The 16335-nt window shown below is 46.1% G+C and overlaps 1 protein-coding gene and 1 long non-coding RNA gene across 2 annotated transcripts; both read left to right on the top strand.

The window, feature by feature from the left end:
• The first annotated feature begins 5576 nt into the window (after positions 1–5576).
• Positions 5577–6443, top strand: LOC104697832. The gene is made up of 3 exons (XR_005603685.1): positions 5577–5682; positions 6000–6140; positions 6349–6443. It is a non-coding gene; the product is annotated as an uncharacterized LOC104697832 (long non-coding RNA).
• A 1072-nt stretch (positions 6444–7515) lies between these two features.
• Positions 7516–16335, top strand: LOC104697833. The gene is made up of 4 exons (XM_019293832.2): positions 7516–8330; positions 13233–13350; positions 13444–13646; positions 15600–16335. Exons 1-4 carry the CDS (start codon positions 7516–7518, stop codon positions 16333–16335), a joined length of 1872 nt encoding a protein of 623 aa, XP_019149377.2.

Genomic DNA, 16335 nt, shown 5'->3' on the forward strand with positions numbered 1-16335 from the left:
GTTCCCACAATAGCAGCTTTGCTAAATGCTGGCTAAAAGTGAATTAAAGCTAACACACTGCTTATGATTAATATGCTGGCTATGATTAATTAAATAATTATTTAAAAGGTAATTAAAAATAATTAAAAGTTAATTTTTAAAGTTATATAATTTCAAAAACTACCGTGCCCCCATATGAGCGGGGCAGTGGTCACAGGTGCCATCATTAATTGCCTCCATCAGAGTTCCCAAAGTGCTGCTGCGAGGGCAACAATGCAGGACCCAAACAGCAGCTTAGGGCAGGGGCACAAAGAGTCACCTGAGCAGGTGTAATGCAGGAGTAAATCCAGAGCCCCTGTCTGGGTAAGGGGCAAAAAAAGGATGGGGGAAACCAGCCATTGCAAGACACGATGAAAAAAGCCATCTGAGCAAGGCTGTGCCCCAACTGGATGGCCCAAGCCATAAAAAAGGAACCCCATGACTGGAGGGGGAGCCAGCTGAACTGGGCTGAGCTGGGTAAAACCACCTGCCCTGAGCAGAAATGGGTGGAACTTGCTGGCCCAGGCTGTGCAGGGCCCAAAGCAGCCGGGTCAAGTGGGGGTGAACAGCAACCAGCTGCCTCCTTGGAGCGCAAGAAACACCAACTGCCTGCTGGGCAGAGCTGGTCAGAACTCCAGGTGTCCAGAGGAGAGCCCAAAACTGTGTTAAATGCACCAGGAACAAAACTGCCTGCAGCCACCCTGAGTGGGAATCTGGCTTGTGGCAGTTCTCAACCCCCACGTGTCCTCCCTGGATGGGGGAGAAAGTCCTTGCCAGGAGTAAGAGATGAACGGGACTTTTGGATCTTCTTGGTCTTCAGGTTGTTTGTTGTATCTTATCAGTAACTTACATGCTGCTGAATAGCATGAAGCAGAGCGAGTACCAAAAGACAAAATGCAGGAAACTCAAGGCCTTTTTAAAGATAAATCACCCAATTGTCACTAAGAATGTACATTCTTTTGACTGTTCTACCAATGCCTAATGAACTATCCATTCTTGTGGCCTGTGCTGTGGCATTTCCTAACCAATCATCCTGTGCTACCAACACTGCAGGAAATGGAGTAGGTAAAGAAGAAGGAAGAGACCTGAAAAACCACAGGGATCCTCCATTTTGTCTTCATCCACTTACCATACTAATAAACCTACAACTTTAAATTTTTCACCCTGTGACAAACTATATATTGTACTATAATCTAACTCACACCCTTGTAGATTCTAATTCATCCCAAAGCCTTGGCAGCTCTCTCCATGGATGAAGGTTAAAAAGAGCGTTTCCCTGGGGGGATGGATCCCTCAGGATAGGCAGAGAAACATTCCCTGCGCTTTGGGTTCCAACATGGCTAAAGCTGTGTCTGATCAAAACCTAACCAAGCCTGGAGGAAGGAGTAAATGTCAAGGTGCTAAAAACCTGCCCAGGAGAGACAGCAGCTGGGTGGGGGCAGCCAGCCAAGGTTCACCCAGCGCAGCCTCTGAAGGGTCCCTTTGGTGGTGCCAGTCCAGGGTCAGCCCGTGGGTGTACCTTGAGGGCAGATAAAATTCATTGGAAATGAACCTTGGGTGCTTTGCTGCACGAGTCTCACAGGCACAGGACTGTGCCTGGGAGGAGTGGGACAGAAATCCCCAGCACCCTGTGCACCACACAAAACTGTGACCAGGCTTGTGACAGCTCTTGGGGGCCTTTACTCGTTAGTCTTGGCAGGCTTTTACTGACTATATTTTACTTATGCCAGCAGATGAGCAGCTCTTCATCAGCAGCACAGGGGAGTCCTGGTGACTTCCACCTGCGAGAGGAGCCATGTGGATTTTTGTGTGCTTGGGAACCATGTGGTTCTATGGCCTCGTGTCACAGAGGGGCAGAGATGTGGCACCTCTCCAGTGATTGTGACCTCACCTGCCCAGTGCTTGGTGTCCTGAAAGCAGGCTGGCCTTCAGGATCACTCGGCTTCTTCCTCTGCTGCTCGTGTGCCTGTCTTTTAAACAAATTTGTTGTTTACTGTCCTCCTCACCTTTCATCTCCCAAAGGTGATTATGATTTGACTCTTGGGATAGATCACAGAGGAAGGAGATATGGGATAAAAGTCTAGGCTGGTTTATACCTTCCTAGCTGTAGGCTGAGCTGTTACACCTTTATAGGCTGACCAGATATGGGCTAGGGTAGAGTTCCTATTTGCTGATTCTTGTTTCTTTACTATAGCCTCGGATAGGTAAGTAGGGGGTGACTGTAGTCTGAGGGGCTGGACTCAGCCTAGAGTCAACCCAAAAAAGCCCACCTTGCCTGCTGCAGGAGGGAGCGAGACAGGAAAAGGAGAGCAGCAAAGGCAGTAGTTAAATTAGTGGCTGAAAGCTGGTAACTCCTGCATAGGAGGTGGGAAAGCCAGAGAGCTCTGCTGCTGATGCAGTGGCAGGAGAGCAGCAGCAGGGCCTCTTCAGAGAAGGTAACATGTACTGGAGCACTTCAAAAGGACCTTTGAAGCTGCTGTGAACTGGGGCTCTGGCACTGATCATAAGGGTGTGAGCCTGCAGTTCGGCAGCAGTACGAGCACCTCTGAAACACTTGATGGCATTTGCTGTTCTATAGGTTGTGTTTATTTGGAGTTTTCACACTTTTGGTGAGCTACAGTAATTTATTTGCAATCAGGTGGTGGGATTGACACTGATCTCTTTCTGGAGCGTGTCCTGACGTCCTTGGTCATCCAGAGCTTTGTCCTCTGTTCCTGAGAGAGGCAATGGCCACAACAGGGAACAATTCCTGTGAGTATCAACTTCACCAGCATGTTTGGACTTTCTGAATTCCCACAGACAGCTGACATGGCTGGTGGTCAGATCCCAGAATGATGTGCTCACAATCTAGAGTGAACTCTGGGATGTTTCCTGAGAGCAGCCAGACTGACCCGGGTGATTTTTGACTTTATGATTAGTCACAGGAAAACACCTTTTGTCTCTCTTTTGCCACTATGTACAAGGCTTTGAAACATCATTGCTCATAGAGAGGTCTGACATCCTTTGAGTCACCTTCTGTGTTCAGTCCTTGCTTGTTTTCATTAAGTTACGATCAGGAAAAGGGAAAGCTTGACCTGATAATCCAGTCTATTGCTCTAGTGAGAAAGGAAGGTAGCCTGAGGCCAAGAAATCAGATCTGGGTTTGTTGGACTCTTGGCAAAGTAAGCAGGGGGACAGACTTTTCCAAGCCAGTAAATTTCAATGGCAGTGCCAGGCTTCCCCTGATATTGAGTTGAAGGTTTGACCTGGTTGTCCTGAGTGCTTGTGTAGAGAGCTCAAAGTTTAAATATGCTTTCGTTCTTCATCTCATCTCTTTTCAAATGGAATTTCTCTGCAGTCATTGCTGAGGGAATGGCTCCTCCAAAAAGAATCCTCTTTCCACCGGAGAAGATTTGCATGGTCTGGCAGCAGAGACAGAGTGCTGGAGCAGGACTCCTCAACGTGGGCAACACATGCTTCCTCAATGCTGTCCTGCAGTGCTTGACCTACACCCCCCCACTGGCCAACTACCTGCTCTCCCGAGAGCACAGCCAGGCCTGTGAGTGCTTTTAGGAGCATCTCCTTGCCAATCTAATAATTAAATCCCAAAGATTCCCGGAATCTGGAATTTGATTTAGGAGAACAGCAGCCCTTTTTCAGCCCCATGAGTTTATGTTCTTTGAACATTCAAGCCTAGAAGGCACTTGTCCTATGCAGCTGTCATACTCTTCATGAGGGCACCTCTTTCTAGCTCCAGGTCTCTATTCCTGCAAGTTAAACCCTCTTGGCTTATTGCACAGAAAACTTCTGTCAGTTTAGCATCCCTCTTAAGAACATTTTCTGCACGCTAAAATGCCCTGGGATCGTTGGGACATTGGGAGGGGTGGAGTATTGCACTGGAGTGGGAGTGGAAGAGGAGGAGTATCCCACTGCTATGGGTATTTTGCTAACCTGAGGACCTTCCCTCCTTCTCTCTTCAGGTCACCAGCAAGGTTTCTGCATGATGTGCATCATGGAAACACACGTTAACAAGGTCTTGCATTCCTCTGTCAATGCCATCCTGCCTCTGGCTGTCCTCAAGGCGTTCAGATGTAAGTCATTCCAGGTGCTTTGACAGGTTTTGTTCCCTTCTTGTATGAGAGAACTACAAACTTCTTTCTTAGGCATAGGAGAACATTTTCAGCTTGGCAGGGAGGAAGATGCCCATGACTTCTTATGCTGTACTGTCAATGCCATGCAGACAGCTTGTCTGAGTGCAAGCAGCGAGTAAGCACAAGCAAATTACCCTTACAAAGTTCTGAGCCCTTTGGACTGCTTGATGGGCTCCCATCAAGGAAAACCTAAACCAAGGGCTTTCAGGCAAAGCAAAATTCTTGGAGGAGATAATGCTCTGTCTTACCACTTGTTTCCAGCTTGGACATCTCTTCTCAGTCTACTACCATTGTCCATCAAATATTTGGGGGCTTTCTGAGATCCAGAGGTACGTTTCCACAAATATTGCTCTCTTAAACATTGCCTGTGCCCTTCTGTCTGCCTGTGCCTTACAGTTGGTCCTGGGACTGGTGGGACAGGTAAAACACGTGTAAATGGGCAATGTCAGTCAGCTCCCCATTGCTCAGCATTTGGATTTTTCCTTCCAGTCACCTGCTTCAGCTGCAAAGCCGTTTCTGATTCCTACGAGGCGTTCCTGGATGTCCCTTTGGATATCAAAGTAAGAGGCTTTGCAATTGTGCTTCAAGACATCCCAAGGCCCCTGTAGCTTTCCAGAGTCAACACATGTAGTCTACGAAAATGTAGACTGTGAACATAAGAGATCTTGGTGGTGGGTGGGAAGGGAAATGGGTGGTGTCCTCCTGCAGAGGCCGTGGGTGCTGTCTCTAAGCTCAACAAGCAGCATTATTCTCTCTGCACCCTTGATACATCCTCATCCTTCTTCCCTTTGCCCTCCTAAACACCTGTCTGGCTCCCAGACTGATGGATTGGATTGTTTGCACCACTGATGGCCCTGCACACTGTCATTAGTTGAACTGAGCAGTGGGACAGGGAGGCAGCTCCTGACGGCTCTAGGAGCCCCTGGGACACAGGGAAATGTTCAGCATCCCACTCTCCTTCTGCCTCCTTCTGAACACTGCTTGCAGGTTCATGGTGGGTCTCTTCAGCATCAGCTACAGAGGTCTTCTTGTGAACTCCTGGGAAGTGTTTGGGTGAGGGCATTTCCCACAGCTCAGTGCGCTCATTTCTCACTCCTCCAGGCAGCCTCGTCCCTCACTGGAGCTCTGGAGGACTTTGTGACTCCCGAGCACCTGGATGGTGAAAACTGCTTTAAATGTAGCAAGTAAGATGATTACTAAGAACATATTAACATGAGGTCCTGTGGGAGGGGGCTGCATGTCACTGGGGAGAAGGCATCTTCTCATGGAGGTTTACTGCACACGAATGAGATGCAGCTTTTTTAAAATATGGCAGTGAGTACCTTAGGATAGCAAAAGCTGTGTGAGACAGGAAAGGTTGCCTGGCCACCTTGGGGGAGGATTGGGTGCATTTCAGCACTGGGGTCTGTGCTTTGTTTCAAGGTGTAAGAAGAATGTTGCCGCCTCCAAGAGGTTCACAATCCATTGTGCACCCAAGGTTCTCACGGTGTGTCTGAAAAGGTTTGACTGTTTCACCGGCGGGAAGATCAGCAAGGTGTGTACACAGCTGGTGTGCAGCTTTCTCTTCCTGGAGCAGATTTCCTAGAGCAGTACCCTTGTCACAAGTCACTTTTGTTGGGTTAGTCGTGTTCCCTTCTGGGGAGAGAAAAATTCCCTTGGGAAGACAGGCAAGCGCTCTTCTCCAGCAGAGCTGCTTTGGCCAAGAACAGTTTCCTGCCACGCAGACTTTATGGAAAACCAGCTGTTCATGAGCCCCAAAGATGTATTTACACACCTGTGGCCCCTGGACTTGGCAGGCTATTTCATGTGACGGATCAGGATCACTTCTGAGCCCCCTCGGTGTCTCTGTAGGTTGTGCAGTACCCCGAGTACTTGGATCTTCGCCCATACATGTCTCAGGCAGATGGGGAACCCCTCCATTACTCCTTATACGCCGTCCTGGTGCACAGTGGGGTCAGCTGCTATGGAGGACACTATTTCTGCTACACAAAGGTAAAGAGCAACTTCCTTCCTTTCCAATGGGGAAAAATGTGGGCTGGGGAAGATAAACTTCCCCATTAGTGTTACTGACAGACAAGGTTTTGGGGCAGAAGGTTTCCTTAGGGGCTGGACTGGATTTGTTTTGACATACTCTTTGGTAATTTTCTGCCTGTGTTTTCAGAGAGAAACCATGCAGACATCCTTTCCTATTTTTTTACAGGCCAGCGACGGACTGTGGTACCAGATGGATGATGAGTCTGTGGAGCTTCGTTGCATTGACACAGCTCTCAGGCAGCAAGCCTACCTGCTGTTTTATGCCAGGTAATAACCAGCATTCAGAAGACGTTTCCTTTTCCCTGTTTATTGTTTTGCTTCTCACACTCCTGAGTGTTTTCCTCATTGAATGCAATTGCTACCTGCACCATTCAAAATCTGTACTGCCCCGTATCTGTCCTTCAGGCTGCTGCCCTGATGTAACCTGCTACTTGTCTGCTTTCTGATGCTGGACTTATGTAGAGAAGAGGGAGAGAACTTAAAGGGGCTCGCCAGGAAAGATGGGGAGGGACTCTTTATCGGGGAGCGTTGGCCAGGATGAAGGGTATAGGTTTTCAGCTGAGCCAGGGCAGGTTTACATTGGATATTAGGAAGAAATGCTTCAGTTGAAGGGTGGTGAGGCCCTGGCACAGGCTGCCAGAAGAAGCTGGGGTGCCCTGGCCCTGGAAGTATTCAAGGCCAGGTTGGACAGGGCTTGGAGAAACCTGGTCTACTGTAGGGTATTCCTGCCCATGACAGGGGGGTGGAACAAAATGAGCTTTAAGGTCCCTTCCAACCCAAACAAGTGTGTGGATTTATGAAATGGAGGCTGTAGAAGGTATAAAGATGAGGTTTTGCTGGGATAGGAGCAGGCTGAGTGGGAAGACTGGGTGGGAAGCTGAATTTTCTATTAGTGGCCTTGGTTAAGTCTTCTCTTTGTCATAGAAACCTCTCCAAGAAAATGACTGAACCCCAGAGGAGGCTGCAACAACAGCCCAAAACAGAGATCACTCTTTTTTTCTCCAGATGCTCTGATCTGAAAATTGGAGAAAGGGCTTCTTCCTCGCTGGCACCACCATATGCCCCTTCCTTCCTCAGGCAGTGGGCAGCCAGCAGCCAGGTGGCTTCTATTGGACCACAGGGTTTGCCTGGTAGGACTAAGGTAACTCTGGGGAGGTGGTCAGGGCACCAGAGGAGCAGTTGATTTCTTTCTAGGATCTCAACATTTCTCCTTTTCCCTCCCACACTGCAGCATTCTTCACAGCCACAATGCTGCTTCCTCTCAAACCATCCCACCTGGTTCCATCCTATTTGTGTGCCTTTGGCCCTTTGGCCTTGGCAGCCCTCCAGTGAAATGTCCCCTCCCAGAACTTCTGGGGGTTCCCCAGTGACTCTGGTCCTCTCAGGAGGAAAGGGCAGGAACTCTCCACAGCTCTCTTTGCAGGATGTGGCGCTGGGCGTGGAAGACACTGGCAGGGAGCAGGCCCGGAGCAGATCCTCGCTGTGGGGCAGGAATGTCCACAGCTCGTTTGTGGACACCACGGACTGTGACCACTCCGCAGGGAGGAGAACTGGCCCTCCAAGCTGTGGCCGTGCTCCCAGGGATGGTGCAGCTTCAGGACCTTCCAACAGGAGCTTCCAGTGGGCTGCTCCCCTCAGGGCTGCTCAGGAGCAAACCCAGCTGAGGCAGAGAGAGATGAGCAGATCCATGCGGCGGGACTACGACCTCCGCAGCCGCTTGGTGCGACACGCAGACTATGACCCCTCATCAAGGAACAGGAAGAGGCAGAGAACAAGTTCTCCATGTTGTGACCAAACCCCTAGGGCAGTTCCAGGGCCCTCCAACACCAGCTTCAGGCAGCCTCCCATGCTCAGGGCTGCTCGGGAGCAAACCCGACCAAGAGAGCAGAGAAGATTCCCACAGCAGGGCTGTGATGGCCGCAGCCAGTTCATGCAGTGCACAGACCACCAGCCCTCACTGAGCAAGAGGAAGAGGGGGAGAACAAGTCCTCCACACTGTGACGAAGTCCCAGTGGATAATGCAGTTCCAGGGCCCTCCAACACCAGCTTCAGGCGGCCTCCCATGCTCAGGGCTGGTCGGCAGCAAACCCAACCAAGGTGGACAGAGCAGAGAAGATCCTCACAGTGGGGCTATGATCTCCGCAGACGGTTTGTGCAGTGCACAGACCACTACCCTTCACGGAGGAAGAGGAGGGTTTCCATGCCCCAGAGATCCATGTCAAACAAGTGCTCAGGGCACTCTGGGAGGTTATGGCCCTGGCTGAAGCAGAATGGAAGATTAGCACTGCATTTTTTAGCAAAGGTGCCCTTGTTTTCTCAACACACCTTCTCAGACATGAGGGAACAACTTATTTAAATGGATGATGATGCTAGTGATTAGACTAAAAGGCTTTAATTAGAATTCTTTATTCCACAGTGTAGATGGTTATAGCTGCTAATATAGTACAGTATTTGGAAGCAATATTGAAGCAATTGTATTAAAGCTAGAAAATAAATATTAAGTAGAGACCCTTGCCAACAGCCCTGGACAAGTCTCTTTTTCTCACGGCGAAACCTTGCTGGGTGTCCCCACTCAGGGGAGGAATGTCCACACACACTCGGGGAAGGGGGGTGTTAGAAGTCTGTTCCGGTTTGGCCAAATTTAGAAATATATCCTCTGAGAGAAGGCACAACCACCCCTCCCCCACCAGGTTCGGGAAAAAATAAATTTTCCTCAAAGGAAAGTGAAGAAGATAAAACTATTTATTTACCAAACACATGGGAAGGAAAATAATGTTAAATGGTAAAATCTTTCGCTGTAGAGGAAAAACCTGGGAAAGTGTTCGAGTCCTCCCTTTGGTCTCCTCGGAGCTGGGGCTTGGGCCGGGGCCAGGCCCTCTGTGCCCAGTGGAAAGTCCTCCCGATGTGCTCTGATGTTAAAGCAATCAAGCAGTCCAGTAGAAAAGGGAGAAAATCCGAAATTCCAGAGAAGGAAAAGTTCAACTGTCAGTCTCTCTCCGGAGAACAAGAAACTGGAAAAAACTGGCCAAAAGCTGACTGGAAAGCAGCCAGCCGGGTGCTTCCTCGCTCCCCCCGCCCCAGCTGGGGAAAAATAACGTGCTATCTTTATGTGACCTTGAACAAGCTGCAAACTGCTTTGAGAAAGTTTTGCTCAGTTTTTTCCTTCCTCCTCTCAGGCTCAGTTTGGAGGCATAGAAAGGCACAAAAATTAATTTCGGGGCATAGGCAGTGATATGGGATACACATCATAAGGTCACCCCAAGACAACGTCTGTCCCATTTTACAGTCTAAAGTGATGGACTGTGCTGCTCGGGGAGCTGGGCCAGCTGGAGCAGGACACTCTGCCTAAGCAGGGATACAGCAGCTCCAACTGTGGCTTGTTTACACTTTACCAGTAATAGCTTGAGCAAGGAGGGTCTCCTGTTTTTAGTGTTAAAGAATGCTGAGACCAGCTTGACCAAACTGTCATACCCACCATTGTCACTGAAAACATCAGGATAAATCAAGCTCTCTAATACTACTTTTAGTATTAGAAAGCAGGCATTACTTTATTACAGGGCTCCTCTAAACATGCACACACTCTTTCAAAACTTTGCACTATTTATACATTTTAGCAAAGAAATTAATGTTCATTGGCTATAAATTGCATAATGCTCTTCATTAATTAGTTTTCTGTCTTCTATTGGTTATTGACTTCTTGCTTCTCATGCTAATTAGTCCACATTTTCAGTCTTTTTATTATCTTTTTCCCAGATAGAGAGGTATTGTGGTTTAAACCCAGATGGAAATTAAGCACCACGCAGCTGCTTGCTCAACCACCTCTTCTTCTCCCCTCACTGGTGGAATGGGGAGGAGATTTGAAGTAAAAGTTGTATGTTGAATTAAGAACTGTTTAATAATTGAAAATAAAGTTAAATGCAACAATAGTAGTAATTAATAATGATAATGAAAAGGAACCAAGCAAGTGATGCACAATGCAGTTGCACACCACCTGCTGACTGATGCCAGAGCCCCCTTCCCCAGCCAAGATCAGCTGCCCTTCTAGGCAGCTCCTCCCAGTTTATATACCAGGCATGATGTTCTGTGATGTGGGACATCCCTTTGGTCAGCTCAGGTCACCTGTCCCAGCTGTGCTTCCTCCCAGGTTCTTTTGTGAACCTCCTCACTGGCAGAGCAGAAGACAAGGAGAAAAACATTCCTTGACTTAAGATAAACATGACAGCAGAACCCAAAACTTCAGTGTGTTATCAACACCATTCTCATTCTGAATCCAAACCACAGCACTGGAACAGCTACTGAGAAGAAATTAACTTTACCCTAGCTGAACCCAGGACAATGGGATTATGGTGCAATTGCTGAATTTTCTGTGTTAGTTTCCTCCTTATCTCAGGGTTCTGCAAATTGGGCTTGTGGTTCATAAATTCCTTGTGTCCAGCTTCAGCAATATATCTCTCTTCCAGGTCTGAGATCATTGAAGCAGATCAAGGTTGATTACAATTGTTTTAGCAAAACTTGAAGCTTCAGGAGTTTTCCCAAGCTGCGTTCCCACTGTAGCAGCTTATGACAAACCTTGCTAAATGTTGACTCCAGTGGCATATGACAGTGGAAAATTACACTGCTTATGATTAATTAAAACAATTAATTAGAAAACTTAATTAAAACAATTAATTAGAAAAGGTATTAGTAAAGTTATATCATTTCCAACACCAAGAGGATGTGCAAAACAGGTACTCCCTGATTTGAGGGTGGGAGCAGCAAGGACGTCCAGGCCCTCATACGGGAGTCAGAAGTGCCAAGTGGAAGAACCCAAAGAGCTGCTAACACCTTTTTCAGCAGCAAAGCATATTTTAAACCTGACAACACATAACCTAAAAATGTATATGACTGGCAGCCAATCACTTTATGCTGTAAAAGGCACTCCCACTCTTGCATGACAAGAACTCCTAGCACACCTCCCTGAGGCATGTGAAGATCCCTCCCTTGAGAAGGGAAGCCCCTTAAGGTCACTTCTCAAGGCTGAGCAAAATAGGTTTGCTCATGGTTGTTGTATGGGTAACATGAATCTCTACTTAGTAATTCTTTTGCTAGATTTAATATAGTTGCTCCTCTATTACTTCAAAAATAGTGCACTCTACTACACTAGTATACTGTACACTATGGCCACCTTTACTATCTGGCAAATAATTCTGATTTAGTTATTTTGCTTAATCATTGCAATTAATTTAAATAAATACTTCATTTTATTTATATAAATGTATTTGGTTTGCCAAATCCTTAATCCCATGGGACAAAGTTGTACACAGGCTCAATTACATCTCTGTAACCCTTTAGACATAAACTGTTGTTGCAGTGGGGATCCTGCAACATGCATATACCAAACCAGGAGTCCCGTGGAAAGGAAATATATATGGACAGACAGATTCTTGATAGCTGTTTCAGAGATGTTTATTTCTCCAGCCGCATGGCCGGAGCTCTGCCCAGGAACTGTTCCAGTCACGGGACCAAGGGTCCTTCTGCCCGCGCAGGGAACACAAACCAACCAATGGGAACGAGGCTGAGCAGGGGCAGGGAAACCCCGTGTCTGTGCCCTCAGGGCCCCTCTCCCAGGGCTACACGGCGGGGGAGGGACCCCAACACCTCACCCGTTTTATTTTAATAAAAGGAGAATGAAAACAACTGGATAAACATAACAAGAACAGTTTCAAAACAAAACAAGCCACCCTCCTGAGTCTTTAAATGTCCAAACAGATTCTGTGGGACATCTTAGGGCTGACAGAAGGGAGACAGAATTCTCTGAGCATGCTTTGTGGGGAAACTGAGGCAGGAGAGGGTTTAACTTCTTCCCTCCCCCTTTTCATCCCCCACTCGGCATTGGAAAGGGATTTTTGGGGAAACAATTGGCAAAAGCATGGTTTTGTGAGGGGAACCATGGATGAAAAAACGGATTGGGAATACACTGGGGGTAATAGGACATAGGGTAAAAGGGAAAGGTGGGATTAGGAAAGGGAAACTGTAGGGGGGGCTTACAATGGAGATATTGTCTAACATGACTACGATTTTTTGCATATATACTGCCTTTTACAGGAACACCATCAGGCCCAGTGACCTGCGATGCTTGTAACCCTTTTCTCCCTAGTACAATATTAAATTCCACCACCTCTCCATCTCCCAAGCTTGGGATGCATTTTTCAGGGTTATTCTTTTTAATAGCAGTTCTATGCACGAATATGTCTTGCTGGTTGTCACACCTTGTTATAAAACCATAATTTTGCTTAACATTATACCATTTTACTATCCCTAAGGTCTTAGTTACTATGATCTTTTCCTTTTTCCGAGTGGCTGCTGTTTTCTGTCTCGCTGCCTCTTTGCTCTCTCTTTCGGTCGCTCCCGTGTTGGAATTGTCGGGGCTGCTGGTGCCCGCGCGCTCTTCCCGGGGTCGCGTTCGGGGCTGTGCGGGCCGGGCCGGGCCGCGCCGCTCAACTGTTGAGGAGTCTGGGGCTGGGATGGGATCCAGCTGCATCCGGACTCCTCTCTGAGAAGGAGTTTAGAAAGCAAGAGTGTCCCTTCTGTTCCTGCTGACTTGACAGGAGGGCTTCTCTGACACACTTTGTCTGAAGCATGTCTATTCTTCATTCACCACTGAGAACTTCTGCAAGGAGCAGGGAATTGGACTGGATGAACATTATGGGTCCATTCCAGCTTGAGATATTCTATGATTTTATGGTTCTATGAAATGGTGGAAGGGGAAAAGTGATTTTCTTCTGCCCACAATGGAAGGGGGGGACATAAAATTTTTTTTCAATTAAATTACAGTGGGAAAATTTGGTTTAATCTTTGGCAGAAAACTAAATAACATTAATTTTTAAGAAGAAACAAAAGTGACTAGGGACCATGGGAAATCTGTAGTACTGTAGATTTTAATGAACAAATTAGACCAAAATACATTGGTTACATCATTGCATAAGTAAAATTTACTCTTCTTTGGAAAAGGAAAGTGGTAAAAATCAGTTCTTGAAAGGTCTTTTTAAAGTTTTTTGTTCCTGGGCTCAGAAAGCTTATTTTTAGCCTTAATAAGCAGACTCTTTCAGAGTACATGGAAAGAATAAAGACCTCTAAAAGGCAGAAAATGCCTATGAGATACTTTGAGTTCAGAACTCGAAAAACACGAGTAGGAAGATACATAAAATTATTCTTTCATTGTGTACCAGTCTCTTTTACCTTGTCTTTTGCAGTGTAATCTTGATTCTTCCCCCCGCACTAGGTGGCAGAAGGGAATCACACTGTGGTGACTGAGTTTGTCTTTCTGGGACTCACAGACAAGCTGAAGTTGCAGGTCCTTCTCTTCACGGTGTTCCTACTGATCTATCTGTTGACCCTGGTGGGAAATCTGGGGATGACTGTGCTCATCCAGCTTGACTCCAAGCTCCACACCCCCATGTACTTCTTCAGCAGCAGCCTTTTCTTCTCAGATGCCGATGCCAGCTGCTCCACCATCATCATACCTGGCACACTCGTGACCTTTTTAGCTGACACAAAAATCATATCCCACACAGCACGCACAGCTCCTCTCTTCTGTTCTGCACTGCAGGGACAGGAGAATGCTCCCTGCTGGCTCTAAGCCCACATGGTGCTTTATAACCATCTGCAACCCCTTGCTCTACCCTGTGCTTATGCCCAAGAGGTTCTGTGTGCTCCTCGTGTGTGTCTCCTGCTTCATGAGCTGCATGAATGCAACTCTTCAGGCATTATTTGTATTCCACCTGTCCTTCTGCCGTGAGAGAACACATCATGCCATCTCAGATAGGTCCTTCAGATTTCTCAGAAATTTTCCTCTATGGATTTCTGTCTTTATTTATGTGAATCATATTGTATTTCTGTTTAATTAAACAAAGATACTGCACTTCTGAGCTGTCACCTTATCATACAGAAGACACCTACATCACATTAGGTGGTTCTTCCCTACAAAATCACTTTCTTTCTGCTGTTCACAGAATGTGACTGTGATGCAGAGGTCACTCTGCAGTCAATGACTAAGGATAAAAGTGGGCAAAGACAGTCCTAAGGCCAGGTGAAAAAGGATCAGACTGAGTGAGATGTCTTAAGACTGGAAATGTGAGTATCAGCCAGTAATTCAGCTTTTAATCAATCCCTTTGGCATTGAGAGGGGCGTTGTGGTGAGAGAGACGATGCAGGGTTGCTAATGGATCTGAATAAGAAACCACGTAATAAACCCAACAACAGCTCCATAAAAAAGAACTTTTAATAGGACACAATAAAGATTAAGATTGGTAACGAGTGAGTCTTATGTCCCTTATCCCCAAATGAATGTAGACTGCATCTTTGCTTTACCTTCAAATTTGACTGAGAAAGCTTAAGTGTGGTAAGCCTGTGTAGCAACTCTGTCATTAATTTGGCTGCATTATGAAGTAATAGTAATTACTGCAAAGTAAAAGCCAGATCTCAAGATTGCAGTAGGATATCTGGGTTTATATAGAAATGCTTTCCAAGCTGTGTAAAACTAGAGGTGTCTGTGAGTCAACTAATCTACATGGATCATATTTAGCCAGCCTCTAACAACTATTCCTTATTGCTCCAATCAGCACTAGCCAGTCTCAGTGGACTTCATAAACACACACACACACATATATATATGTATATATAGTATAAAGCACTGTGGAAAAGCATCTCTTCTGCTTCACTGCAGAGTGCTCCGAGTAGAAAGCTTTTCTGGAGACCTCATAATTTAGGGGTTGTTTTCCTTCCTCTTCTTCCCCCACACTCCACAAAAGGTAGCAGAGAAATTACCTTTGTTATATTCTAATGTTGCTACTGATGATATTGCGACTTAAACTGTTTAATCAATAAAAAGATATGTGCTGTAATTTTTTTTCTTGTTCTACAGGGTAAAAATGGTAGCTGAGCATTTGAAGACAGTAGTGAGTACGCAAAGTTTAAAGGCAATGATATGAAAGAAGAAGAATCAGTCAAAAACAGAGACAAAAAATATATGCATGAGACTACCTTATGTTCTTTAGAAACTTTTATAATCTGTTCAGAAGATCTCTTCAAAATCTGGATGGTTTCTAAATGCTAGTCATCCTTTTGTCTGTTCAATCATGCAGTTGTATTTTGGTTGCAGATTTGCCTGGCTGTTTGCAGCTTCATCAGCCACTGAACACTAAACGAAGAGAGTTCCACTAGGTACCAAAGAAGGATGATCCTTGGGAACCTCAGTGGAGTGAGTGAATTCAGACTCCTGGGTTTTTCTGAAATCTCTCATTTGCATCCTTTTCTTTTTGTAGTTGTATTATCTCTTTATATTCTCACCTTGATGGCCAACACCGTGATAGCTTTTGTAATAAATTGTGATAAAACTCTTCATACCCCTATGTATTTCTTCCTCACTCAGCTGTCCTGTTTGGATATCTGCTATTTGTCAGTCATTATCCCAACTATTCTTGAGAATCTGATGGTGGGAACAGTAAGTATTTCCAAGACAAGATGTGCAATGCAAATGTTTTTTTTCCTTTTCTTTGGAGTTGCTGAATGTTTTCTCTTGGCTGCCATGTCCCTTGATCGTTATTTTGCAATTTGCTACCCCTTGCATTACACAATTATCATGAACAGCAGGGTCTGCAGAAGCCTGGTTGCTGGAACTTACATTTGTGGAACTGCTGTGGGCTTAGTACACACCCTCATAACGTTCAGCTCACCCTTGTGTGGTTCTGCCATCAACCACTTTTTCTGTGAGATTCAGCCCTTCTTGGACCTGCTTTGTGGCAACACTTTTCCAAGTGAAATCCAAGTCATTGTGGTGGCTGTCTTTGCTATTCTGAGTCCTTTCTTACTGATCATTTATTCCTATATTCGTATCATTTCCACAATTCTTCAGATGGCATCAGCTGAGAGCCAGCAGAAAGCATTTTCCACTTGCTCCTCACACCTCTTGGTTGTGACTCTTTTTTATGGTACTGCAGGTTCCATGTATTTGCGGCCAAAATACAGCTACTGTGCATCTGTTGACAAGTTCCTCTCACTTTCTTATTCTGTGGTGACTCCTTTATTGAATCCTGTTATTTATAGTTTGAGGAATAAGGAGGTGAAAGGAGCCCTGAGGAAAAAATGGAGAAAAATTAGTTCAGTGTGGAAATGA

This window comes from Corvus cornix, chromosome 27 (assembly GCF_000738735.6).
Source record: "Corvus cornix cornix isolate S_Up_H32 chromosome 27, ASM73873v5, whole genome shotgun sequence".
Taxonomy (NCBI): Eukaryota; Metazoa; Chordata; class Aves; order Passeriformes; family Corvidae; genus Corvus; species Corvus cornix.